Here is a 27,226-nt window from a genome sequence, read left to right on the forward strand (position 1 = left end):
GAATGCTCAAATACTTTTTAGGAAAGTTACTACTAAAGCTGGGTAAATCCCCAGGATCACACCAAACATTTTTGGAAAGGGCCCAGGGAAAGCTCTGTATTCTGTTCTTTTTGTGCAGCTATGACTTTTTACACTTCTGTGAAATATCTGCAAAGGATTCGGTTAATCTCTGTTGAATTTTAACATAGTTAGACTGAATTCTTGGAAAACCTGAGGCAATTTGCAGTCCCGAGTGCAAACATGTTCCTTAAATTATCCATAGACCTTTGGGTGAAGATACTTTAGGATAATAGAATGAGCCAGGTGAAGCCAGATTTTCCATCAGCCATTTTAAGTGAAAAATTTGAAAGGACGCAGATGACCAGGCAGACAGCATAAGGACAATTCAGTCCTGGTGCCATCTCCCGTCCTAGAAAGGCCAGATTTTGCTGAAGTCAGCAGTGAGGTGCCCGCTGTGCACAAGGGTTGCATTTCGCTTGCCAGGTACCTCCCTGAGAGTGACAGAAACATTACTCTCTGCCCAGGTGAGTCACTGAAATAAAATCCTCCTCGGATGATAGCAATATTCACAACATGCCTGCGTGCCTTGCACAGCTCTCCTGCACACCACCCTGCCCGGGGCTGTGTGATCCTCCCTTGACATCTTACACCCACCACAGACGTTCACTTTTGTGTTTTTCCTCTGTGCTTTTCCAGGCAGCTCGCCGCTCCTGAGAGATGCAACAAGGGTGGTTTTCACCTTTTTTCCCCTATCGCTACCCCTTTAAAAATAAAGATGCATTTCAAAGGATGCAATTCAAAGCAGCGGCCGGGGGCTTGGGTAGACCAGGCCGCCGCGACTCAGGGCACCGACCCTGCCCCATACCGCGCCGGCAGCCGCCCTCTCCCCACCCTCCCTAGCAGGCTCCGGCCCCTCCTCGTCCCGCCTTCTCCTCCTCCTCCTCCTCCTCCTGCGGTGCCGCCAGCCAAGGGGACTGGGGAAGGGGGCAGCAGTCTCGGCGAGGAGGCAGCGAGGGTCGGGGGGCCGCCAAGGCAGGAGGCAGCCCTCCCTCGCAGCTCCGCCGCCCCCCGCGCTCGCCCTCCCTCCCTCCCTCAGCTCAGCTCAGCCCAGCTCAGCCCAGCTCTCCCCGCCGCCATGGTGAAGGTGTCGTTCAACTCGGCGTTGGCGCAGAAGGAGGCGGCCAAGAAGGAGGAGGAGAACAGCCAGGTGCTGATCCTGCCGCCGGACCCTGCCAAGGTGAGCCCGGCGGGGCACCGCCAAAGCCGGGGGCTCGGCTCCGCAGGCACCTTCAGCTCTCCTCCCCCCCCCCCCCCCCGCCCTGCTCGGTCACTTTGCGGGCGAGGTGCTGCCCTGCGGAGGACACCACCACCACCAGCATTTGGGAAGGATTTGAGGCTTTTTTCAGCCTTTTTCCTGCAGCCATAAAACGCGGACGGGCCGGGAGGGAGGGAGCTGCACGGCGGTGTGCTCCGCGCCCCCCCTCCCCTCAGCTCACGCTTCTAAAATGGCTGACAGGAGAGCGAGCTTTTAAAGCCCCGCTTCTCCTTACTTTGGGGTGGTTGGTGGTGTTCTTTTTTTCTTTTTCTTTTCTTGTTTATTTCCTTCTAAGCCCGTCATCGCTTGGCTCGCGGCCAAGCTGGCTTTTAAAAGGCTTTTCGCCTCCTTTTTGTGGTGTCCCGTCTGGCTGTGTGTGAAGCCCCCCTGTCTCCGAGCCCCCTATCCCGCTTGAGCCGTGTCCCCAAAACGGGCTGGGGAGCCCTTCTGTGGGCTTCAGGGTCCCCAAAATCCCCCTAAGCTGCCTCTTTGCTGGTGCTCACCTTATCCCCCTTTGGTGGCAGGGCCAAATCCTGCAGGCGACCTGCTCCAGAGGGTCAGCCTGGGGCTGGTTTCAGCACAGGAACAAAGAGCTGCCTCCCCCTGCCCCAAAAACCAGCCCCCAAACTCTGGAAACGCCGTCGCCTTCCCCCAAAAAACCAGCCCCCAAACTCTGGAAACGCCGTCGCCTTCCCCCCCTGCATCGCCAAGCAGCAACAAAGAGCGGAGCTGCGAGCGCTGCTCAAGTTTTTTGAAGTGCAGAAACTGCAGGGAAGGCAAAGGTCTCTGCTTGTGGTTCTCGCTGCTCCCCCTAATCAAAGGCAGTTTTTAATGAGCAGTGCTGTGATGTGCTCTCAGCTCTTTGAAAAGAGAGTGAAAACTTGAAAAAATGGCTAGCCGCATGTAAACAGCGTGCCTCGCTGTCTGGGTTTGTTTTCAGAAGCTGTTCCTGCATCGGGCCTCCCAGATACTGGGTTGGATCTGCAAAAAGAAGGAGCGTTTGTTAAGTCCCTAAATCTTTGCAATGAAATTCTGCCTGGGAAGACACTGTCTGTAGGTTTTTTTCTGTGTGTGTTTGTGTTTTAGCATGATGATATGCCCCTGTGTAGGGCTTGCCATGATTTTATAGGGCTGCTTTCTTTGCCTGCGGAATCCGTGTCATTTCAAAGCCAAAAGGGACATCACAAGATATCTTATGTGGTGACATCTTCCTGGGTACAAAAAATGGTTAAATCCCACACTTCTACTAAACATACTGCATTTATAAAACTCATGCTGCATTTATAAAACTCGGACTAAAACATTTAAGTCCTTAGAAGAGTGAGCAGCGGTGTGCCGCAACTAAAGAGACAATGTAATCACTCAAATTCCCTGCAATTATGGGAAATCTGTTAGGTGATCTGTGTGCCTGCAGCAGGAGAGCCATCCTGTAGAAGGTAATCGGTTTCCCAAGTCCAGCCTGAGCTGTGGAGTCCCTTCCAGACTCTGTGTTTGGCAGCCAGTTCGATCCTGAGTGGTATGTAAGCAAGGCAAAGATGACAAGTTTCTGAAAATGAAGGGGTTTTTTTTCGTATTACCTTGGAATTCAGCTCTGCCCTGGATGATTTTGTTTCCAGATCGCCTACCAATTTGGGTTTGTTGTTCCAACTGCTAAACAAACAAAATACAGCTGGCTAATTGTACGCTGGGGAGCAAATGCTCCTGACCCTGTCCAGATACTGACGGAAGCATGTTATATGACTACGATTTCCTTAACGCAGAGCTGTAAATTGTTTCAGCTGAGGAAGAGATAGGGGATCTCCCTTAACTTTGCGCAGGTATCATTACTGCTTTCCTTGCCTAGCAATGACAATTGCAAACATTTATTAACCGGGTCAGAAGGCGGTCCGGTTTCACAGTAGCTACTTGTGAGTTCTTTGGAGTCTTGCACTGTTATCAGGGGATGAACATGCCTGTTCAAGGCTTAAAGCAGCCCTAAAATAGCATGCGAGGAATGGATGCTTTCTGCAGATGAAAATTCCAAAAGCAAATCAATGCTCTGGAGGGACATCGAGCCTTTGACATTCTCCTTGACATATTTCCATCTCTCTTTTTTTTTTTTTTTTAGCAGAACTGCAGGCTGTACCTACCGGTATGCAGAATCCTCTTGAATAAGCTTTTTTTGTGTGTGTTTGTGTGGTTTAGAATATGAATAAAAGCAAATCTGAATACAGGATCTGTAGTTTTAATAGAAAGGGCTGTGCAATCCATGAGGGTTTAAAAGTACTGAAACAAATTGTTATGTAGCTGTAGAGGTATTTGGGTCTTCAATTTTGGAAATTTATCCTCATATCTTGGACAAGAAAAAAAGAACTGAGGGCCACTGCAAAGCTTGAGAACTTCAGTGTAAGTGCAAGATAGGCTCTTTGAACTTTGCCTTCTCTAACATAAATAGACTAGAAACTATTTTTGCTTTTCTCCCCTCTTCAAGGCACTTCTACTGCCTATGCAGTTCTTCAGAGGAAAGGGAAAAATAAACCACATCTGATGGATGTGTTATTCGTATCGCTTACTTCATTGCTGGAAGATGCGTAGCTCCAAGGGAGGTTTGAAGGTGATCTGAGGATCTATATAGAAGAGGGAGTGCTGGTAGATTGAAACAAGGTCACATCTCCAAAATGCCGTGTGGGACGTTTGGTTTCCCCTCTGTCTGTAGACACCCAGTTTCTGCAGGGTGATGGATGGGTCTGGATCATGAGAATGAACATGAAAAATGCCCAAATTAACATTTTACAAAGGTTTTGTTATGAAAAAGGTTCTGGGAGGCTTTCTGGTCTGCAGTAAATGGAAAAAACTTAAGAGTGGGAGAGGATCAGCAGAACTGCACATTCGGAATTTTGTTATTAAGAACTTCCAGATTTGAGCAAGAGGTCTTAGTAACCCAGCTGATACTCATGAATGAGGACAAATAGTTTGAAATGCCTGGAAAAGAAGGATTCATGGAATAAGCTTTTAGGCTAATTTTTTGAGTCTCGTCCTGATGCTTTTCCCAGTGCAGTATCATGAAGACTGAAACTCTGCCACTGCAGGATTACCTTGCAGCAGATAATCTTCCTAGGGCTTGTTAACAGGGGTTTGCGGCCAAACTGTATTGATGATGTGGCACAGAAAGACTCTGACCTTTCCAAAATCTGCCCGATAACTTCTGATGCACACGCTGATAGGAAATGTCATTGGGGAAGTCGGGAGAGGAAGATGCAAGCGGAGTAGGGGATGTGTCTGGGGAACAGCTTAAAAAAAAAAAAAAAAAGCTTTTGCAGAAGGCAACGGTCTCATGCATTGAAATATTCTTCAAAGGAGCCTAAAAACCAGGAGTTGTGTGTTGTGAAGGGGGCTCCATGCTCACTGTAGGCACCGGTTACAACTCCACTGCTAATTTGGGAATGGTACTTCCATGCTATAACTCCTGGCCAACATTCAGGGTGCTCTTCGCCAAGGTTCCCAGGCCGTGTTTAATTTTCCACTTCGCTCTTTGTCAATACAATAGGTTATTCTATGACCCGGTTTCCCAACAGCCAAACAATGTATGTCATTTTCATGTTTTCCTTACAATAGAGAGCCAGGGATGGTTTGTTTGGAGCGCTGCTGAAGTCTTCAGACATCTTTGCAGAGCGTGTTCAGTAGCTCAGGTCCTCCCCAAAGCCCTTGGGGCCCTCAGCAGCCCGTGGGCAGTTGCTCCCTTGCACTGGAGGTAGGTGACAACCTGAATTTTTTTCCTGGGTGCTCAGCTCGGAGCATCTTTGCTAAATACAGCTTCGTGCTCAGAAGCTGTGGATTCCCACATACGCATCACAGCTGACCTTTGGATAGCTGTATCTGCAGAGGGATTTGATTGTGAAGGTGTAAATGTTAAGAACTTCCAAAGTAGCAGCTTTTCTGCATTTGTTCCTTATGAGAACATTATTTCTCCTCACTCAATCTTTTTTTTTTTTTTTTTTCTCTTCCTGTTCAGCTTAATCTTTTCTAAAGTGCACAAAAATGGGAACTTTTAACGCAGAATTGGAGGGCCCACCTGGGAAATAATGTTGAGCAACTAATGAGCACTATTTTTCCACGTAGAAAAGCCCTTGGATTTTACATAAGCGGTTTCATATGATTCTGATAAACATTATTGCAACTACAAAGCTAACACCTTTGTGCGTATATATAGAAGTACACATCCTATAGAACATATATGGTACGTATTAGTATATACTCCCTGGTTTGCTTATTGTTTTGCTGTTAGGAAAACGTTTTTTTCCAATTTGTGACACGTCTGCAGATGGATGTTTGGTGGTCTTGGTTTCTGTTTTGTTGGAGGGGCTTTCTGATTCCTTTCACAGCCTTTCTTCAGCCAAATTTCCTGTAAGGCTTTTCTGTTTTCCTGTATTTTCCCTGATGCAACTAGGTCATTAAACCAACAGCTTCAGCTGTCCCTCAGAACAGTATGAATTAAGAGATGATTATTTTAAAGAGGCCAAGAAGAAAAAAAAATCTGGCAAACTGACTTCTTTCCCCCCCTTATTTCTCCTCCCTGACTTTGGTAGGGTTTTAATGAGAAAGCATCAGACCTCAGAAGCAAACCCAGGCACAAGGGTACCCAGGATTCTGATCCCAATCTGGCTTCACGGGTAACTGCGGGCGTAAATTCAAGGAAATTGAGTTTGCATAAACAAAACTTGTGGCAGGGATTGTTCACAAGGAGCTCTTCCTAAGAAAAGAAGCCTTGTGGCTGCTGCTGTCCCCTGCATCCTCTTACGTGGGGGGTCTGTGAAGTAGTCCAGCTTCTTGGGATAACATCCCTGTGGTCTTGAGATGGTCAGCTCCTAAAGCTGTTTTGTAGACCTTGCCAGCAACTGAGAGAACAATACTCAAGCAAACAAACAAACCACAAGATCTTTAAAATTTGTTCTTTTCCTCAAAAGGCCTCTGAAAATCTCGCCCACTTTCAAAGCTCAGTTAGGGATTTGGGGTTAGGAAGTCAAAAAGTGGTGTTGGAGAGCCTGTTCTCTCCCTGTCCTCGAGTTGTGGAGATGAACCTCTGGGATGGAGAAGCTCTGCCAGTGGTCCGTATCTCACTTCCTTTTCTCTCGTCACTTCCCGACATGAAGCACAAATACAAAGCCTTAGTTTGGAAACGCAGCCGATTCCCAAAAGAACAGTATTTAATATTTGAATCGGGATGTTTTCTGCTAGACCTTTGTGATAGCTCCATGGTGAGTTTGTGTCATTGATGGTTTTGGTTGTGTGAACGAGAGCTGGCATCCATACATATGGAGACAACAAGAACATTTTACAGGGTTCTGTACAGTTTCTGCCTTCAGATTAACAAACTCATCCATACATACCTGGCTAAGGCACCCTGCCTTACAGATTTATTTGGAGAACTTCTTTTGTGTATAACGTCGTGTGATCAACTCTGTACTTACAGGTGGAGCTTTGTGTAGCACAACATCTAGAAAAACTATCCTGAACTGTAATGGTTGTAGTTGATGCCATAAATACTTTTCTTCCGTTCACTCATGTCTTGCTGTGACGTAGTCATCTCCTCTATGATAAGATTCAAGAAAGCAGCTTGAACATTAACGTTGCAGAGCAGTATAAAATGCTGCTTAAACAGGCAATTGGAACCAAAAGCTCTGATTTAGTGGGAAATGCTCAGGTTTAGGAACTTTGTTTGTTCTTGAAGATTTGGATCAAGATGAGAAACTGCACTTTACCGTAAAAGCAAACATTCCAGTGAAAGCCTTCTTGGGATCATCAAATATTTTCAAGGGAGGTGTCCAAATGGTTTAGACTCCTATTTGAACAAATGTTTACTCCAGCATATGAACGTCTATCTCAATAAAAGTTTAATTTCAAAATGTGTGCTTGTATTTTTCCTGTTAAGTATGCTAATGAAATGTTTATGGCTGCAAATTTAGTCTAATGCTTGTTTTTTTTTTTTTTTTTATAGACTCAAATAAATCATTTTTTCTTTTTGCCTGATGTTTTCCTCTTTTTTAATTCTACCAGCAGTTTTTTAAATCTTGATGTTCGCCAATGGTCATTTGTGTATTTGGGGCGTTATAAGAATGATAAATATACTTAGCTCCAGTAATGTTTTCATTTAATTCTTCAGCAGTGGGTGTTTGTCAGCATTTTACACATTTTATGCTCAGTAGCCACTAGCTACAGACTCCTAACAACTTACATGCAGGAAAATAGTTCTGTCTGACTCTCAGGAAATCTCTTTGAAAGCAAATCTCACATTTTTTTTTTTTTAAGTCTTGCTCATTTAAAATGTCCTTTATTCCGTGCTTCTAAAGACATGACTTATTTCAAACCGAAGAGCTACTGCTGGGATAAGTAGTGGTGTGTTCTGTTTGCTGTTGCATAGGTTCTTTTTTTTTCTCCCCCTCCCATTTATGCAGTGACTGACAAAGGTTAGCATTATCCGCTTTTAGTCTCCTGGTCTATATGAATAATACAACATTCATTTTCGTACTATTTATGTCCTGCTTTTCATCCTCGGTGGAAATTACTTTGAATCTGCAGATGAAAAGCATGCTAATTTATAAAAACTCAGATATCTGTCCTAATTTTCCAGATGTGGTAAACTAAAGGAAGGAGAGAATTAATAAGATTGAGCCCGCAATAAAATCAGAAATGGTTTGGCAGCAGACATCACATGGCCTGGGGTTTGGACCACAGCGGGCGCAGAGCCTCCAGCTCTTGTCTGAGCCATCCGTGCTGCATCCCCGAGCAAGGCTCAGCTCCTGCGTGACAGCAGCCGGACAGATCTCACCGTGAGCAAACAGGCAAAGTAGTATTTGCTCACCAGTTATTACAGGGGTCTTGGAAAAACTAAGCTGATGCTTTGGTTGCCCTTTCAAACAATGTCTGTGAATACAAATACGTATTTTTAATAAATTATGCATTATAATGTATACAAAGCATGTAATATTTATATATACATAAAAATAAAACCCAAGTGTTTGAGGACTAGAGCTCCTTGAATATAAATTTGTAGGTAATTTGTGGCTCTTTTTCTCTTAAGATTCAGCAAACTCACCCTTTCCTCTTTTATAAGGGTAGAAAGAGACAGTGGAATAACTGAAATACAAATGCATTGGGGAGCTCATAACTGGAGGAAGCAGTGATTTCTGGGGTGGCTTGCTCCCTGCATGCCCTGTGCACAGATTTAGTCACCTGGCTGCTTAATCATCAAGATTTCTTATTAATTTACCATAAAAGGTACAGTCTACCTGGAAACCCACGCAGCTGCACGTGTTGAAGCACAGTCCCCTTTGCAGAGCAGGATGTGGAGTGTGGCTTTGAGGCTGCCACGGCTGGCAGCGGGTTGCTTTCTCCAAGGTTAGTGACTGCAAGAACTTCTCTCTCTGTGCCTGGTGAGGTGTGGTGGCTTTACCTTGCTAGACAGCAGATTTTGGGACACAGCCAGGTAGTTTAGGGTAGTTTAATTGCAGCAAAGCCCATTAGACTTTTACAATAGTTTCTTCCAGGTTTTCACGACCTGACTGGACAAGGGTCCTGAGCAACCTGGTCAATGTGAGCATCTCTTGAGCAAGGGGTTGGCCTGGAGACCTCCTTGTGGCCTCTTCCAGCCCGAGCCGTTCTGTAACTCTAAAGTCTGCTTTGGAGAGAAACCGAGCCGCGATGCTGTGGCTTGCTTGAGCTGACGTACCATCTGTGGCTGAACTGGGAATAGAGTTATTAAATTGCGAGGCTCAGTGGTGCATATGTGCATGCTAATGAGATCTCTTGGGTGAAAGAGCCATCACCGTTTGGGAAAATAGTCTTGAGAGAAATCTAGGTTAAATCCACATCCCGTACTGGTGTCTGAGATTCAGTCAGAGGAGAAAAAGCAGAGAAATGTGCAGAGATAAGAAGAGAGCAGGATAAGGAAGAGACGGGAACTGGAACAGCCAAGGTCAAAAAGATAATTTAGTATTGATCTATTTTAAATGGAATAGGAGCCTTCTGGGTTCCTGTTTTCGAGCAGCGATGCTAATTCAGGATAAAGTTGAGACAAATATTTCACTTAAAATTATAGATTTATTTTGTGTCGTTTTTATAAGTTGGGTAGAACGCGAGTCAATTAAGTCAAGGAATGTGGGTGGGGAAACGAGTTCCTTCTGGCAGTGTGCAGAAACAAAACATTTTTCAGCATCGGACAGTTTATAGAAATGCCACGTTTGGCATGCTGTATCCTTACAGGGCGTAGCGTTTCTCTCCTCTGAAAGCAAAAGGTATGCTGAAGAATGTGCCGTGTAACCTCCTAGGTCTGGGGTTTCACAAAATAAACAGCCCTCAGGCACCTCTTTCCAGATAGCTCTGCGAGCTTACTTGTGTGCGTTTCGGTCTGCCTTGCAAGCTTACACCAGAACACTGCTCTGCTCTTAAAATGCTCGAGGAAAAATAGGTAGGGAATGCAGAGCAAATGTTCTTCGTTCCTGTTTATGAGAATGTAAGCTCATTACCGTGTGTATCACCAAAAATACCTGGCTTCTAGCACCTCTCTACTGGCCAAGCTTGGAAGAAGTTGTGTATTGTGGTGATTGCAGCTCCCTGGCTGTCGGTGGCACAGGAATTCAGAATTGTGAATCCAGCATGCGGACACTGAAAGGCAGTGAACATGCTGAGCGATGCAGGTATCAGAACCACAGTGCTTTTGTGAGGTTTCAGGTGAGGAGCAAGGGGTTGGGGAAGAGGCCAGAAGAGGACATAAAGCCCCAAAATGAAGGAAGCAGCCTAGCCTGTCTTCCCAAGAGTGTCAACACTGCTAATGGTTTATCTTGCAGAGCAGTAGGAGGAACAGACCTGGGATAAGAAGTTACAGGAAGACTTGAAAACACTAGATTTGGTGGTGAGAGAAGGAAATTGGGGTGTCTTAAAAGTGAACATAACAAAAGGAACAATCTGGGGAACATGGTTTGAAGACAACAGTGAAATACAGTGCATGTGCAATCGCTGTAGACAGTCTGGGATGAGGTTATAGCAAAACTTTGTACACGAGAGTCACCTGCAGAAAGTCTTTGCCTCCTCACACAAGCAATTAAAAAAAAAAAAAAAGTGGTTTGGGTGTTGCCTTTTTTTCCTTTCCTTCCCCCACTTTTTAGTCAATGTAAGACCAAAGCTAACAATAACAATAACCACACGTAACAGCGCTGCCCACGGATTTAATCAAAGCAGAAGTCTAGTTACATGTTTCTTCCTCTGCATCTCTTTCCCCGTTCTCTTTAATTGTTGGCTGCTATCAAGTCCTGTAATCTCTAATCTCAGAAGTCAAAGGCGACACTTAGGTAAACGAGGATTACTCACATCAGGTAAGAGTTGCAGGATCACTCTTCCAACACACACGCTTGTAATTGTCCCTCTATCACGTCGCTGCGGGTGAACTGCTGATTCATGGCCTTTGCATTCACTTTGCAGTTGTAATTTCTCTTGACTTCCTGCAGAGACATCGACCTCTCCGTGCTCTACCATCTTCCTCTCTGGTTTTATTTCCCTTCACTCACCTGTTTACCGTCTTGTTGCTGTTCCACCTTCACCTTTGTTTCACCAGGTACATGCAATGTGTTTCTTATCCATTAGTAATGAAATCCTAATTCTTCCTTAGCTTTTTAAGAGTTGGCTGCTTATTATTAGTGTTTGTTCCATAAGAGTTATGATGTTTGAACCAGGAAATGATGATTCACTTGAGAGACACCTCATTTTATAAGGAAACACTCCCATCACTTGGTGAAAGAGCGTTTGACTAACAGAAAAAGTAACTTTGACTTTGGACTTGTGAAAGCTCTGGGAATGTATTTCCTTGACTCTGCTGGATTTCCTGATGCACATTTTATAGAAAATGCACAGATATTGGGACTAGAGGTAAAGGTTAACAGCACTAGCTGCCTGATAGATAATTCTACTTGATTAATCTGCGTGGTTATCCAAGCTACGTGGTGGCAGTGAGCAGCAGAGGAATTAGGGTCTGGTTTTCTTGCAGCTCTTTAGGCAGAGAGCCTTTGGCCAGATGGACAAGTCCTCATCCATCTTGCCAGAGGAGGAACTGGCGGCCCTGCTGCAGAAGGGTTGCAGTGCTCGGATACTAACTGCACTGTAGCTTGTTTTTGGGCTTCGTCATCCGCGTCGAAAGGATACGTCACTCCTTGTGATCAGCCGAGATCTCTGAAGCATCCATTGTACGTGGAGCCTGTTCCAATCGCAAGCTAAAAGATCATTGTACTAAAAATTTCGATCTAATTTTATTAGGAAGCATAAAGTTGCTGCTTGAGAGGCAGATGAGTATTGATGGCCTTCCAGTTTGGCAGCATCTGCCAGCTAAGTGAGGAGCCTCGCAAAAGCCTGCCTTAATTTCCCATCTGCAACAAGTAATAAATAGAATACCAGGCTTGGAGCAGTCTTCAGGCAGGAATACCAGGGGAGGAATGCAGAGTTCTTTCTAAATTAAGTTCACTTTATATCGACTGTCTTTTGGGAGGCTTTTCTACCGGCATCAGAGCTGCAAGTCAGAGCAGGCAAGCTCGAGCAGCAGAATCCCTTCTCTGTAGCCATTAGGTCAGTATTTTATCCCCAAGATTTTTTAGCTTCCTTCATTAACAGACACTTGGAGGGAGTTATCATTAGTGTCACCTCTATTTCATTCCACTATTAAAAGCTGCACTTGGTCAATATTTGCTCTGTCTGCCCCACTGCCTCCTGCCCATCTGGCTAGCTGGCACGCTCAGGACCTCTGAAGAAAACATCTCTGAAGAGTTTCCAGCCACTTCTACCCACACAAATTTAAAGTGTATATATATGTGTGTGTGTTTGTGTGCGTATGGATTAGATGTTATTCTCAGATGTATAATTACAGACTGTGTATCATGCTCCAGCCATTTTTAGTAAGATTTGTAATACTCAGCAATAATCTGCATCTGCTTTCTCTGCAGATCAGAGCCCAGGGTGGACTTGAAAGGTTTTTCCCCCAAAATTAATGTTTTCTTTTTTCTCTTTCTCCCTACCTTATCTATGTTTAGGCTTTGACCATTATCTTTTGCATAGGTAGACAGTGGGCATGCGATATTCAGGACTCCCCACAGCATATCCAAGCACATCCTTCGTTTCTGGTTTAGGTACATTCATATTGAGGTGATTTCTGTGAAGTTTTGAAATCATAAAATTGACGTACCCTTAATTTACGCAAAGGAACAATGTCTGATAATCTTCTTACCCGTTTTAATGTGAGCTAGACGCAAGCCTTGTAAATTTTTAGACTGCTTAACTTTTATCATTTTAAAGCAATTATATTCGACTGTGTACAAAAAGCCACAAGGGAAAAATCCAAGTAATTACCAAGTCTAATTATACACATTTTCTGTCTCGGTATTGGAGTTCCTTAGCAGAAATTTGTGGTGATACCTCAAAGATGAATTTGGTCCCTCTGAAATTCAGTATTTTACTTAAAGAAAAGAAGCATTACAATTGAAGGGAAAAGAAGAGAATGTGTGTCCATATCCCCTTAATAATTACTAACGTTAGCGAGTTTAAGGGTTATTAACTTTTCTTCTTTTAATCCACTCTAGAATGGTTGATGCTAATTTTTGTAACTGTGTTCTTGTGAAGATTTCTCTTTAATTGAGAGGCGCTTTGATAAGGAGTTTGTGATATCATCTGTCCACTCGCTGGTGTTTTATAGTTCCAGTAAGAAGACACAACGCAGCGGCACATTATTAGCGGCCGTGGTCACTTGATGAGGGCCTCCTTACTGAAAGCTGCAGGCTTTGGTGTGAGAAGAAGAGTTACAGAGCAAAGGGAATCCTGCCAACGCCTTTAAATCTCAGAGAAAATGAGAAGTATTAAATTATCTCTTTTATATCTACAAGAAAATGTTCCTGCAGGGCTCGGAGCTATTCCGATTGGGAAGTCCTGAGCTGATTAATTTAATTTTAACTTTGCAGGGTGTAGTGTACGAGTGGCAGAAGATGCTTCTGTTTCATGTCTTGTCCATGGGAAATAGGCTAATCAAATGTTTTCCAATTAGAACAATCAGCTCGTCAAGGGAAAAAAGCCAGCATTGGGCTTGCATCCAGTTCCTCCGAAGGCGTTTTTTGCATCAGAGAAGATTACTTCTGCGGCATCCTCTTCAGGTTGAGGATTCAACACGACACTGGAAGTGCAAAAGGCAGCGACGAGGCAGGAGAGAAGAGGACCAGAACAAAAGTGCAGAGGCGTGTTTGGTAGAGGTCAATCTTTACCTCGAATACACGGAGCTGGCTTTTATCAGATACCTCTGGCAGCGGAAAGCTGACCTGGAGAAAAAGCAGCCAGCGAGGCTGCAGGCTCCTCTTGTCCTGCGGTGCTCCCAGGGATCAAAGTGCAGCCCCAGCTCTGTGGGGAGAGGTGCTAATTCAGCACTGTCCCTGCTGCTGGGGATCTGCTTTCAGTTCATGTGTTTTCTTTCCTTTTTTGAGCTGCCCGGAAGGTGGGTGGGCATCCGCCGCGCTTTCATCTCTCGCGGTGCAAAGGGTCAGATTGATACAGCGTCGGATGGGTTGTTCTTTTGGGTCAGTTCAGCCCAAACTAAGATGTCATGGCAACGGTACAAAAGCTTAGCCATGGGACAGCTACTAATACGAGTATAATTTAGCTTCAGCTGGTTATTTAGAATATTTTAGCATAGGATGGTTTGAAACTGCTTGGTGGTTTACTTGGTTGTCAAATTCAGAAGAGGAAATCAATTCTCTGTTCTTCTTCAACAACAGCAGCTGCTTTCACTCTTACCTAATGCTTGTGGTTCCGCTGTACGGAGATGCAATACCTTCGTACACTGTCTAAACAAGAGGTTAAACCAGGCTTGAAATCTTGCTCTCATTTTGGCTCGCTGCTTTTGGCAGGCTGTGGGCAAATCACTGCAGTGGGCAACTGCAAACACAAAGGATGTTAATGCCCTACCAGTACGGATGCCTGAAAAAATAATAATGATAAAATTTAGCTTCTGGTAGAGGATTAAAGAGTTGTGTTACACCTATTGTACACATCTGTCATCTTGTATATCAAAGCAAAATTATTTAGGGTGGAATTCTCATAAACTTGTCCTTCAGGTTCCTTCTGGCTTGGTAGAAGAGTAAAAGTTGCTTTCCTTTTTCTCATTATTTTTGTGGCCTATGCAAACTTAATTTGACACATCTGCATTTCCAAGGAGGTGTTCATGCACTGTATCCCTTCCGCACCATTTGCCAGATGTGTATTTAGTAAATCTTTCTGAGCTTACAACGTGATGGAAGAAGGGAAGAGGCAGTTGTTGTTCCACAAATGGATAATTCTGCTTGGAGGTACAATAATAGTAAGAATAAGTGAGGAAATAATACCAGCGGGAAAGAATAAAGGTGCTCTTTATATTCTTCACGGGGGAATATTTTGGCATTGTGTCCCAAAGCCAGTTTGCTATCCATTTTTCACATGTTCACTTAAAACAGTTTAAATGACAGCTATTAAAAAAAAGTTTCAGTCGGGTGTCCTCTGTGCATTGAAATACCCAGGGAAATGGTTACCTAATGACACGGGGCATCGTAAAAATAAAAATCCTTGTTTTACCTTGGTTTAGATTTATAATTGAGATGATGTGTAGAAGAATCCGCAGTGAATCCCAACCTGACCTGAAAGTTAATTAGCTTACCGTGGGTATTACGGTCTATTCTCAGTCTCCACAAGCAGTCAGGTTAAAAACCACGCAGCTGCTAATCCTGTAATGCTTTCTACCGAATTCCTCAACTAATTAGTAAAGTGAAAACTTCTTAAAGTTGTTACTTGGCTTTTCTTTTTTTTTTTTTTCAGGCCGTGGCAACTGTTTTCTAGCCGCTCTGGCTTCGCCTCGTAATGAATCACGGGCACGTGGTTGTGGAAGGGCTCTGGAGGTCCTGTGGGCCAGCAGCCCTTTAGAAACAGGGTGGTTGCCAAAGCAAGATGGGCCAGGTTGGGTCTTGAAAACCTCCAGAGATGGAGATTTCTCCATCTGATTTACTGCGGTGCTTTGCGAGGTAACAGAAAGCGTAATCTGGGGAGTATCTTCGGAGCTGGGACTCTAAATATTTCCGAATTGGGTTTTGGCAACTGTTGCTTGGCAGAGGAGCTGCGTCGCCACCTCTGTAGGGAAGATAATTGCAGCGTGCTGCAAAGGTGGGTTTCACATCGCCTAATTTTAGCTGCCTGTGAATTGGGTGCCTAGTTCGTTGAGCGGGCATCTCTCCCTGTCATCAGTGAAAAGAAAGAAGCACCTCCAGAAGGTTTTGATCCCGCTCGGAGATGGTTGGGATGAGGCACTCCGGGGAAGTGCCTGCTTCTCCCCACCTTGTTTGTGCAGGGAGGGCCGCCTTTCTTTGGTGTCAGCCTTGCTTTGATGGCTGTGGCCAGATGAGAGGAATTCCTTCCCAACTGGACCATGGCAGCCTGGGGGGGGGGGGTTACACCTACAACTTCTTTTTTTGAGTGGGAAATCGTCTTAATTAGCAACTAGTGAAGAAAACCGATGCCAGGTGAGCCAGCAGATTCACAGACTATCACAGCCATCAGTCCCTTTTCAAGCACTCCCCTCCTGCTCTTCCTCGGTCCTGGTTGGGGTTTTTTTGGTTGGTTGCTTGTAGTGGTTTCACCCTGGTCATTGGTCATTGTGCTACCACCCTGTTGTTCCTTTGGCTGCAAAGGGATGATGAATTGCTTTGTATTTAGTTGAATTCTCATATTTTCCCAGGATTATCATGGCTTGGAAGAAGGTGACTCGAATCATATTAGGGCAATACCGTGCTGTTTTTCTTGGTTGTTGTTTTGGGGTTTTTTGTTTTTGGTTTGGGTTCGTTTTTGATGAGAGTTATGCAAGCTCTCGGGGGAGGAAAGAGCATTGTGATGCAGCTGATAGAGGAAAGATTTTGCAAGCAGCAGCTTATTGCTTCGGATGCCTGTGGGGGCTGCATGGTTATGCAAACGAGTGCCCCAAAGGGGAAACATCCTGCCTGTTCCCTCTTTCCTTCAGTGCAACACGCACAGCAGAAAGCAATGTGTGGCCAACGCCGTCCTAGGCACAAAGCCTCCTTAAGCAGGACTTCGTAAACCATCATTTTGTCATTCCCATTCTTCCTGTTTTGCCAGCAGAGAGGTGGTGAGGTCTATTTCTTGATGTACCAGCGTAAGGAAGGATATATTTTGCTCTTCTTACTGCCTTTGATCTTTTGTTGGTTCTGCAGGTTCACTTAAATTGCATATACCAAGCTAAAAAAATCTGACCTTTCCTCGCCATGCTGTTGGTGCATGGAGGTTGCCTGAGAACAGATACTTCTGTCTGCAGTCCCTAAAATGGCTCACGGGGTGTTACTGAGTGTCTTGAGAGATTTTATTTTTATTTTTCCTTATCTCTGCTGATTTAGTCCATGGCAATGGTGTTAAAAAAGCGACTGTCGGTATGAGTTTCCCCAGACCTCAGCTGAAACAGCTCTGCTTTAAATGCTTCAAAAACCACAAAACCAGAGGAAAACCATTCCCAGACTATTCTGATAAAGTGCTCGGGGCCTTTTCTGATGGCTGCAGTGTTCGTGCTCGCTGGGCCCAAGCTATCTGTGTGGTAGGTGTCGTGGGAACACCGTGTTGAAGGCCTCTCTCTGGTCTGTGTGGCAGGAGCCGGAGGATGTCGTCGTGCCTGTTGCGCAGAGGAGGGCCTGGTGCTGGTGCATGTGCTTCGGGCTGGCCTTCATGCTGGCTGGTGTGATCCTGGGCGGTGCCTATCTGTACAAATACTTCGCATTCCAGGTAAGCCGAGTACATTTTGTTACCAGAGCGTTGTGTGTGTTTTCCACCACTTTCCGTGTGTTCAAAAGAGGAGCGTCTGTCTAAACCAAATAGCCTTGCTGCTCTCTTTTTTATCTTTGGAAAGCTTCGGCCTTTCTACAGGCAAAGTGCACGGCCTGTTCTGTCAGCAGAGGAGGGCAGGACCAAGTTGGCAAATGAAGAGGAATAACAGTTTTGAAAACCTCACAAAGAACAAATTATACCTAAATATAGGACTTGAATATAAGAACCCCAGCGGTGTCCCAGATTTTCACCCACTATTTCTCACGTTCAGCACTTGCCAAGCACTGAAGGTGGCTTAACTCCTTGAAATCCTCCTTGTTTGACCCACGAGTCCTAGACATATGCTCATCCAAAGGAAGGGACCGCTCACCAGAGCAGTGCAGTGACTCTCCTCCTTCCTAGCCTCCGTGGGGATACAAAAAACAGGCCCTGCAGGGGACTTTGGAGAAGTACAGTCAGTGTGGTTAAGCATGCTCTGTCAAGTCTAATCCACCCTGACAAGACAAGGCCTCTGACAAAACATATTTTAACTATTGGCATCTCTGCATTAGGAGCCCGGGGAAGGCAGTGGTGCCAGGGAAGCGGAGCGTTTACCTGGAACATGGGAGAGGAGAGTTAAATATTGTTTTCTTCTGGGGGAATTGTCACTGGGTCACGCTGGGCTGTTGCCCAAGTGGCGTGAGCACCCTCCCTCCTGCAGAAGCTGTGCTGAGTTGCAAAATTCGCAAGGGCAGGAAAGGTGAGAGCATCAGCAGAATTTGAATCCCTCTAGCCCACTGGTGAGCGAGCACAATTGCGAGGTAGAAATTCTTTATTCTTGTCCCCATTGTTAGGATTTTCCCCTCCTTTTTGCTTTGTAGAAAGCAAAATGATTAAACCTGGGAAGTTCCAGTTGAAATTGCCCTTTATAGTCGCTTTGGCTGCCCAGTTAACCTGATGTACAAGGGAGCAGGAGTGCTACAAACAGCTTAGTACATCGGTGGATTGGCAGGCTCAGAGCCGCTGAAGGCTGGCTGTGTTACTCACTCCTGTTTCATCAGGGCTTAGCACTCTCTTTACCTTTCATGTGCCAGCAAGCTGAAATTGCAAGTGCCATTTAACTCAAACCTGTGGTACTTGGTCATGAGAGAGACCTGGGTTGAAGGACACATTCAGGAATTGAGCTAACATTGCACTGAAGATGTGTTTTTTTAATGTAAAATTCTGAATTGCTGGCATGTGCATATGCTGAGCAATAAGGTATACATTTCAAAAAGTATCTGGCCTATAAATCTGTTACTTGACTTCCTCTAACTTACAAGTTTATTTTACGCTCTACTTAGGTGAGACCTACTGCGTGTGCTGTGACAGAAGGATGTGAACTGGTTCTCTTTATTTCAGTTACCTTTTTGCCTTTGAAAACCGTTCACAACAAAAAAATAATTTATTTTAGCAGCTGACTTTAAGAACTTCTCAAGCCCTGTAAAACTAAACAGCTTCATAGAATCACAGAGTGATTTAGGTTGAAGGAATCTCTGGAAGTCGCCTGGTCCAACCCCCTTCTCAAAGCAGGACCAAATTCAGAGTTAGATTTGCTTTCTAAATCTCATTTGGATGCCCAGGTTCAGTGTTTTAAATTGTGGTTCTTAACTGCAGTTAAATCATAAATTAATAACATGCATGCACATAGGCTTAAGAATTTTGTACTCTTGCTAAAAATAATGCCACAGATCCTGGGTACAAAGCAGACTAGATGTTAAGAACCTGCTTTTGGGATCCTGTTTGCCTTGAAGTCAAGAAGGGAAGGACTCCCACTGGGTTCAGTAGGATGAAGGCTTTACCCACAGTCCTGTTGCAGATAGCTACTGTCTCCTACTTTGGTCTATGTGTGTGAATCAAATTAAAGGAAAAATATTTCATCTAGCCTGACAAGTTTTTCTTCTCCGTAGCGCTTTGAGAATATTAAACTTCTAACAAGGCTGCTGATGTTGTTGTTGCCGGGTTGTTTACTATTTTTAGCAGGGCGGTGTGTATTTCTGTGGAATAAAGTACATTGAAGATGGCTTAAGTTTACCCGAGCCTGGGGCAGAGGCTCAGAGCGCCCGCTACCACACGATTGAGCAAAACATCCAGATCCTGGAGGAGGAAGATGTGGAGTTTATCAGCGTGCCAGTCCCTGAGTTTGCTGATAGTGATCCTGCTGATATTGTCCATGACTTCCATCGGGTAAGAAATACTTCTGAAGAGAAGCAGAATGCATTTGAAACATGAAAAACGCTCCCCCTCAGTCATCCTGATAAATGTACTCCCTGATTATTTTGGTGGGGGAAAGCAGAGGGTGGAGGAGGCAGCAGAAACGTTTTGATCATCAGCAGGCTGGAAGCAATTATTAACCGAGCATACAAAGTACAGCATTATACAACCGTCATGAGGTAGTATGTAAAGCACCACTTGCAAATACACTTCTGTTTTTAGAACGGGAAAAATCTTCAAGCCATTTCCTTTCCTCAGTATGAGAAAGTAAAGAAAATACACTTCTCACCGTGCTAACTCCACCAAACCAGAATTTGACCAGCTGCTGTGGTGATGAGGGGAGTTTGGAGAGGGCTTTCTTAGCTTTGACTTCAACTTGCAGGGGCTGATTGCGGCTGAAGTCACTGGGTATGGTCAAGCACCCACGGAGGTGCCATCATAGCAGAGCTCAAAAACCCCAAAACAGCAGGAGAGAGGAAAGAAAGCGACCGGCTGCCTATGCCTGTGGAAGGGACCTCATTTTCCAGATATCATAAGAAGCCTAGCAGAAGCTAAATTTTGCTTGTGCACCACAGGCTACTGTGTTTCTTAAAGGCACCAAATCAGGCTGTTGAAGCACTCAGAGCTGCTTCTTCCTTTTTTGTAGAAACAGCTTTAGTGGGAATCTCAGTAATAAATTTTTGGTAAGACAGCTGATGGGCTTACAGCTCTTGGTGGTAATGACAGAGCTGTAAAACAATTAGAAGTCCTTTTCTGTGTCAGCTTGATGGGAAGGGATAGCAATGAAATGTTCTGTAGCTGGCTTTCAGGAAGCTAAATTTCTGTGAACATTTGAAGGCTTCACTGAATTGCTTTTTTTAAGCAGGGCTGAAAAAGAAGAATAGGGAAGTGTCCTATTTTTTTTATGCACTTAAGAGTTTTAAGTTTTTCAAGCAAAAAGAGTGCCATCTATCAAATATTCATAACCAGACTTGGAGAAAAACAGAGCTTGCTTAAGCTATGTCATTTAAAAATATTCCTGAATATATTTAGTGAGCTTCTGTTAAGAGTTAGAGCAAACCTCTAAACGGGGAAAACTAGGAAAATGCAGTCTGTAAGAAGTGAATGGGAACAATGTAACATTAGAAACTTACTTTTTTATTTAATGGGTTAAAATTAACTATGCATCTTGAATGCTTTGCTCTAAAGGTCAGTGCAAGGAGCATCTGCCATGGGCAGAGCACATACTCCTGTGTAATGAGATTAGTTGCACTGACAATTGCTGTCCTGGTACTATTTTGACTACTGGTCTCGTGGTGCTCAGTATTTTACATATGTCCGCAGCCTTAGAGCTTTCAGCAGCTTGAGATAATGTTTTCTTAAGCAAGAACAGATGCAGTAAAGCACAGCTCAGTGAACAGAACCATAGGATTCATCAGGGTTATTCCTGGGGCTTTTTTTTTCTCTCTCTCTCTTAATTATCAAATAATGACAAATATTACGGTTCAGGTGCTATAAAGATAATAATTCAGGTATGAATAAAAATGAGCACTTCACCTCAGTAGTATTTTGGTAAATAAAGGGTTCTTTATTTGTTGCATTCTTTATAACATGGTGTTTTTTTTTCCTATAGTTCGTTCTTACCAGCACCTTTTCACACTATAGCAAAATAAAAAAATTGTGGAGGTTTTCCTTTTTTTTGTGAGGGGTCACGTGCAGTATTCATTTATTCCTATTGCCTGCTTTTTGTAATAACAGAGCCTTGCTAAAGTAAATGAATACTGCACGTGACCCCTCACAGTTCAGATGCACCTTTGTAATTCCATTACTGTAGTGCATTTGAGCTACTTATTGCCTGCTGCCTTGCACAAATCCCTGTAATGGATTTAAACTGTTAGCAAAAATGCTTTTTATTTCTGTATTGACCTCAAATTGGACTTTATTGGACAGATTTGATAGAGAACAAAACAGTAACTTGAAGAAAAACATGAGGAGATAGCAGTTCAGCAACATCTTTATGTGATTTTTCTAGTGTTCTGCTTATTTTGATTAAAATAAATATTTCCTTGCCAGAGACTCACTGCCTATCTTGACCTGAGCCTGGATAAGTGCTATGTGATTCCTCTGAACACCTCAGTTGTTATGCCACCAAAGAATTTCTTGGAGTTGCTCATCAACATCAAGGTACGGTTAAATACTAAGTGATTTGTTCTTAAAATGGGAAAAGGAAATGTTTTGCCTTATTTTTTTGGCCAGGACTGACATTCACACGGGATGAATGAGTTAGAAAGCTAACTGATTGCTGGAGATCTCTGCAAAGAGAGAAAAAAGGCTGTAACCTTCTAGGTTATAACCTTCAGAGGAAGACAAACAAATCTGATTTTGTTCTTGGATGCTACAGATTTGGTTGACAGCATTGAGCAAATGGGGAGTATGCGTACCCCTTGAGAGGAATCTACAAATTAATTTAAAACCCATTACGACTAGGCTTTCCATAAAGCTTGTCCTGAATTAAGCCTGTTCAGCTGAGACACTTAGATTAGATGCACTGGGAAATCCTTCAGTGTGGGCAACATTCAAAGTATTTTCAGTGGATCTGTGTATTTCCAGGGAGATATTTGTAAGACTGATAAGGATTTGGGGCATATACAATTAGGAAAGCCCCTTGAAATAAAAAGCTTTTTCATATAGCCAAATTCCTGGCTCTGCATACTCAGGAAGAGGAAACGAGCACCAGACCCTCACAACAAGATTTTTGCATCCTTAAAAACGAGGACCCTGGAACGGGCCAAGACACCACAATCACTGAGCGGCTGAACAGGAGATTTCAGAGCGATGTTATGGGAGCTCCTAATCGCTTCCCAGTGGGGTCTGATAATTGAACAGCACTGCCTGGCCTGTGGTGCTGGCTGGCTTCTTGCCACCACAGGGACTCGCTGTTCTCTCGGTAGTAGTAACTGGGTGAAACGTAATGGCCTGTGAAATTGAAGAGGCCAAAGTAGATCATCTAATGGGGTCTCTTACTAAGCTGTTATGAATGATCTTAACTTTTTTTTTTTTTTTTTCCACATACATATGTGTGCTTTCAATGAAGATTTAAATAGTGTTTACAGTGGTTTTCAGCCTTTTGTTTTCTTCATACGATAGCCAGAATACTCAGGGAGGGGAAGAGGGCTGATAAGCTAACTTTTCTCTAAGATAAGCAGAGGGTGTTTTAAATTGTATTTACTGAGCTTTTATAAATCTGGAATTGTCAATATCATCTTTGGGCTGACATCTTTCAAACATGGCTTTGGAATTTGGACCCCATGAACCATTTTAGCTGTTTCTGAGTGGTTTGGGTATATAAATTAATTACATACAAAAAAAATGGCTTCACAAGCAAGTCTCTGCTGCTTTTTTGATGCCTGTTTTGAGATGGGTTAGTTAACCACACATTCGTTATCCTGTGCATAAGGATGAAGTTGTGTCCGTAAAACTCAGTCACCTTGTTTGTTTGTTTTTTTAAAAAAATTATTATTATTTATTTTTTGTGTAAACTGTTTTTTGTGTATACTCTGTGTATACTGTTCTGTTTCTTTTGTTTGTTTGTTTGTTTGTTTTAGTCCACACAAATTCCACTGTTAAAATCTGTTACTTTCCTAGTTTGCCATTGGTACTAAATCAAATACGCTTGGTTTACTAGTAACAGGATAACCAGGCATCATGCATTTAATTGAAAATCTGTGCAAAAGCAAACTGCTCTGATCATTGTCCCCAGCAGTGAGTGCCCTAATTTTATCAGACATCTGTTTAATTCTCATTGTACTAACAAAAAGCTGTGGGCACTTGATGTCTCAGAAAATCAGGCTAAACGTTTTGTAACTGAAATCTGGGAAACTACTCTGCAGATGTACAAAGTAAGTAAAATTCTGTTTGCTGTCCTGCATTCACATTATTGCACACAGGAAAAAAAAAAAAAAACAACTATGAAATCAAAGTAGTTGCCTCATTAAAATGAGGTCTGAATACATGCCAAGGGCATTTTTGGAAGATGGAGGTGCTCTGGGCTGTTTTGCCTTTTCAGAAGTCATAATTTTAGCTTGAAGAATGACATTTCTGTTTATTGATACAGTCTGCTTGAGTGAAAGGCCTCCTTTCCTTGGGGAGCAAGGCTGAAACCCAGGTATACTTGTTCAGTGACCTCTGTAGAGCCAACTGGCCAATTCTAACCACCTATGATGCAGAAAGCACCTCAAAAATGATGACATTTGTGGCTGTGGTGGATCCCACCCTTAGGCAGTTGCTCCTGTAGAAGCTGGGTGAGGATGATGCCTGCAGCCCAGCCACTGAGTTCCTCCTGCAGCCCCAAGGGTGGTCTGAGCTGCTGCAATGCTCTGAGACTCCCCTGGGGCTCTCTCTCGAAATTCTAGAGAGCGGGGATTAAGATGATTTGCAGTGATTTGCTTACCAAGCTTTTCACCAAATAATAACAAGTCAGACAATTTGGGAGCGTGAAATCTCCCCAGCGTTTATTTGAAGAAGAAAATCTGCTTGTTTCATAGCACATGCTGAAGAAATTTTTTGTAATTTCAAGTGAATTTTATATGGACTTCCCTTTCTTTACTGAAAAGAATAGCATTTAATCTTCTCAATGTCTCGCTTGGACTGGAAGGATGGCCGTGTTTAGTAATGGAAATCCCAAGTTGTTTATTGATGATAAAAAGGATAGTGCTCTTTTGCCAGAGAACCTGGGTTTCTTTCCATAATAACTAACCATTTTATGTCTAGAAAGCAAGCAACACCTTTTCTACTGACATAATAAGAATCACACTGAAAGGATTTCTTAAATGAAGTAACATTTCAGAAAAGTTGATTATTATTTACCAGTAGCAATATTAGGAATTCAGTTGATGCATCTGTGCATCTTCAGCTGTGGATAATGAAGCCTGATTCTTCTGTCATTTCAGCTGTGGCAAAACAACATTGAAGAGACTAGAAAAGGCTCGGGAAGCCTTTGTGTGTTGTCTCGGCTTTTCCCTTTTTCAATTTATTGCCCTAAAAGCACCTCATCCATCACAGAGACTTTCTAATACTTTTCTTTGTAAACAGTCGTGGGACCCCCCGATAATAGCTTGCAGGCCCAGACAATCTCTTCTTGCATTGAGCTTCTAAGCTGCGATCCGTGCTGTGAAAACGTTCAAGGACTCCCAAATCCCGTGGACTGCAGCCGGGGTGTGCTGCACCTGGTGGATTTCATCAGCAGGAACACGCTGATGCAGAACATGCTTCTACAGCTCTTACCTGGGAAAAGTTCCCACTGAGGTCTGTCAGCCTGGGGTTGATTAAGTAAAAACTTTGTGGGAGAACTGTGGAGTTTGATCCATGATAATGGATGCTCCTGGAAGAAAACTCTGCTGAAGAGTGATGTTTCTGTAACAGGAGAGAGGAAGGTGTCTGTATTGGTGGAAGGTTTGAATGTAGTCATTATGTATAGTGCAGTGCAATCATGTTTGCATATTTGTAATAAAATTCCATACATATTCTGAAAAAAAATTCAAAGAAAATACATTACAGCCGCGTTAAAGAACACAATGCAAAGTGGTCCTTTGTGTACTTAGACTGTGAGGGGATGCCTTTTGACACAGCTGCTGTACTTGTGTTCAACAGGCTGGGACGTATTTGCCTCAGTCCTACCTGATTCATGAGCAGATGATTGTTACCGATCGCATCGAGAACGTGGACCAGCTGGGATTCTTTATCTACCGCCTCTGCCGCGGCAAGGAAACCTACAAACTACAGCGCAAAGAAGCCATGAAAGGTAAGTGTTCCTTTGTGGCGGGGGAAAGTTCATTGCCACTCGAGTTCGATAAATAGGCTTGATTGTAGTGAAAGGAATGACTCCTATTAAAGCAAGAGCTGCTTATTGCAGTAACTGGCTCTGTGGGCTTAAGTATGTCTGATATTTTCCATGTAGGTATGGAAATACGGGGTTTTATTGTGTAGAAGTGCTCAAGGTCCCACTGGGCTAGGAACTCCTAAAAATTATGTGTATGCATGGGTATGTTTTCTGTGCTTCAAGCTTTCATTGATGCTTTTCTTTAGTCTTGTTTTCTTAGTCCACCCCCAAAAGCAAAAAAAAACCCTTTCATATGAGAGAGCCATAGCCTTGTAGTCCAAGCACAGAATGGCAGGTTCTTTTCACTAACGTCCCTTATAAACCTTATAAATCTTCCTATTTGCATCAGTGAAATGCCAAAGAGTTGTCTTCACAGGAAACTTGTAGTTCTTGGTACTCGTTCATGGAAAACGTATGAAAAAAAATGTTATTTGGAAGAGTTTCGACGAACTGTCAAATATTGTCTTAAAATTTTCACTCACTTTTTACTCAAACTTTCTAAAAAATGATATGTGGTGTACAAGTGGCCACCAAAGAAATTCAGTTGTTTTAGGCATATTTTTGGACCTGATTGCTTTGGTAAAAAAAAAATATATATATATATATATGTATATGATATAGAAAACAAAATAGAACAATGTTTAGAAATGGAAAGGTCTTAGCAGCACGAATTCAGTATGTTGCTCTTGTGGTAATAAATGATGGGCATAGGTTGGCAGTGAGCATTGGTTGGACTAATAGTTGGTTAAACTCAATCTTTCTTTGTTTCTTAGGTGTTGTTTAAAAAGCTACTGTCTTAGAAAGAGGTTATTCAGCTCTTTTCTGCCTATAGCAGCTTGTTGCTTTGCTGTTCCATTTTTCCTGTCCACACAGCACTTTTATAGACTCACTGAGGTAGACTGCAAACTGATCTGGGTTAAAACGAACCACTAGAGGGGTTTTGGTAGGTTGCTTTTAGCTTAGAGGAGGGGTTAGGGGGAGAGAGTTCTGATCTTCAGTGACACCTTATTATAGTGGTTATAAAGCTATTACGCCTCTAATATCCATCACTCTCCTGTCTGTTTACAAACAGGAATTCAGAAGCGTGAAGCTGTTAATTGCCGAAAGATTCGACACTTTGAGAACAGGTTTGCTATGGAAACACTCATCTGTGAACAGTAAGGAGAAATATTACTGTTAGAGGAGACTTCAACTACCGTATGACCCCACCCTTTGTATTGTGTGCAGTGATTATTTTTTTAAATCTTCTTTTATGTAAGTAGTGGACAGGGCTTTATTGCTGAACACCTTCCATACTTCTCATCTCATGATACATGTAAAATCAATACGTTTTAGTTTTTTTCCTTATTTTGAGGTGTGGTGGTGTTCTTATATTTGAATAGCAATTGTATAAAGTCTTAGTTGCTAGTGCATTTCATGTGAGGAATCTTGAATACTAGGAAGAAGATAAAGTCTTTGAATTATCCACCAGTTTTTAATTAAGTAAAATTGAAAAGAATTATTAATGTACAAATGGACTGCAAGAGCTACTTCTAACTGTAATATTACCTGCTATATAGTTTGTTACAGCATATAGACAAATCTGTATTTGACTCCCTAACTAAGTGCAATTTGTTTTGTTTTTAAAATATTGTCATATTTACCTTTTTAGATTGATTTCTGACTTGATGTTTTAAAATGGCAAGTGTTTGCTGTAACAATCTTTTAGAAAATTAAGCAGTAACTTATGTTACTAACTTGTATATAATCCATGTATGTGCAATGGAAAATAAATCTTATAAACCTGTTTGTCTAAAAGTTTTGTATTTTCTTCCGCTCGTCTTGGATTTTCTTCCACAGCTGAGTGTGCCGTGAGTCAGGTTGACCCAGCTGAGAGCCAGGAGTGTTCAATACATGAGTGTGTTAAGCTCTTGACTTGTGCATTACTAGAAGCAGCCAGTCCACCACTATTCCAGCCTGAACAAATATGTAGG

The 27,226-nt window shown here is 43.1% G+C and overlaps 1 protein-coding gene across 1 annotated transcript; it reads left to right on the forward strand.

The window, feature by feature from the left end:
* The first annotated feature begins 950 nt into the window (after nt 1-950).
* On the forward strand, nt 951-27,050 carry ITM2B (integral membrane protein 2B). The gene is made up of 6 exons (XM_032200249.1): nt 951-1,237; nt 16,991-17,122; nt 19,163-19,369; nt 21,449-21,559; nt 25,025-25,175; nt 26,326-27,050. The coding sequence occupies exons 1-6, from the start codon at nt 1,136-1,138 to the stop codon at nt 26,412-26,414; spliced, it is 792 nt and encodes a 263-aa protein (XP_032056140.1). The 5' UTR covers nt 951-1,135; the 3' UTR covers nt 26,415-27,050.
* Nucleotides 27,051-27,226: the final 176 nt, after the last annotated feature.

Source organism: Aythya fuligula, chromosome 1 (genome assembly GCF_009819795.1).
Source record: "Aythya fuligula isolate bAytFul2 chromosome 1, bAytFul2.pri, whole genome shotgun sequence".
NCBI lineage: Eukaryota > Metazoa > Chordata > Aves > Anseriformes > Anatidae > Aythya > Aythya fuligula.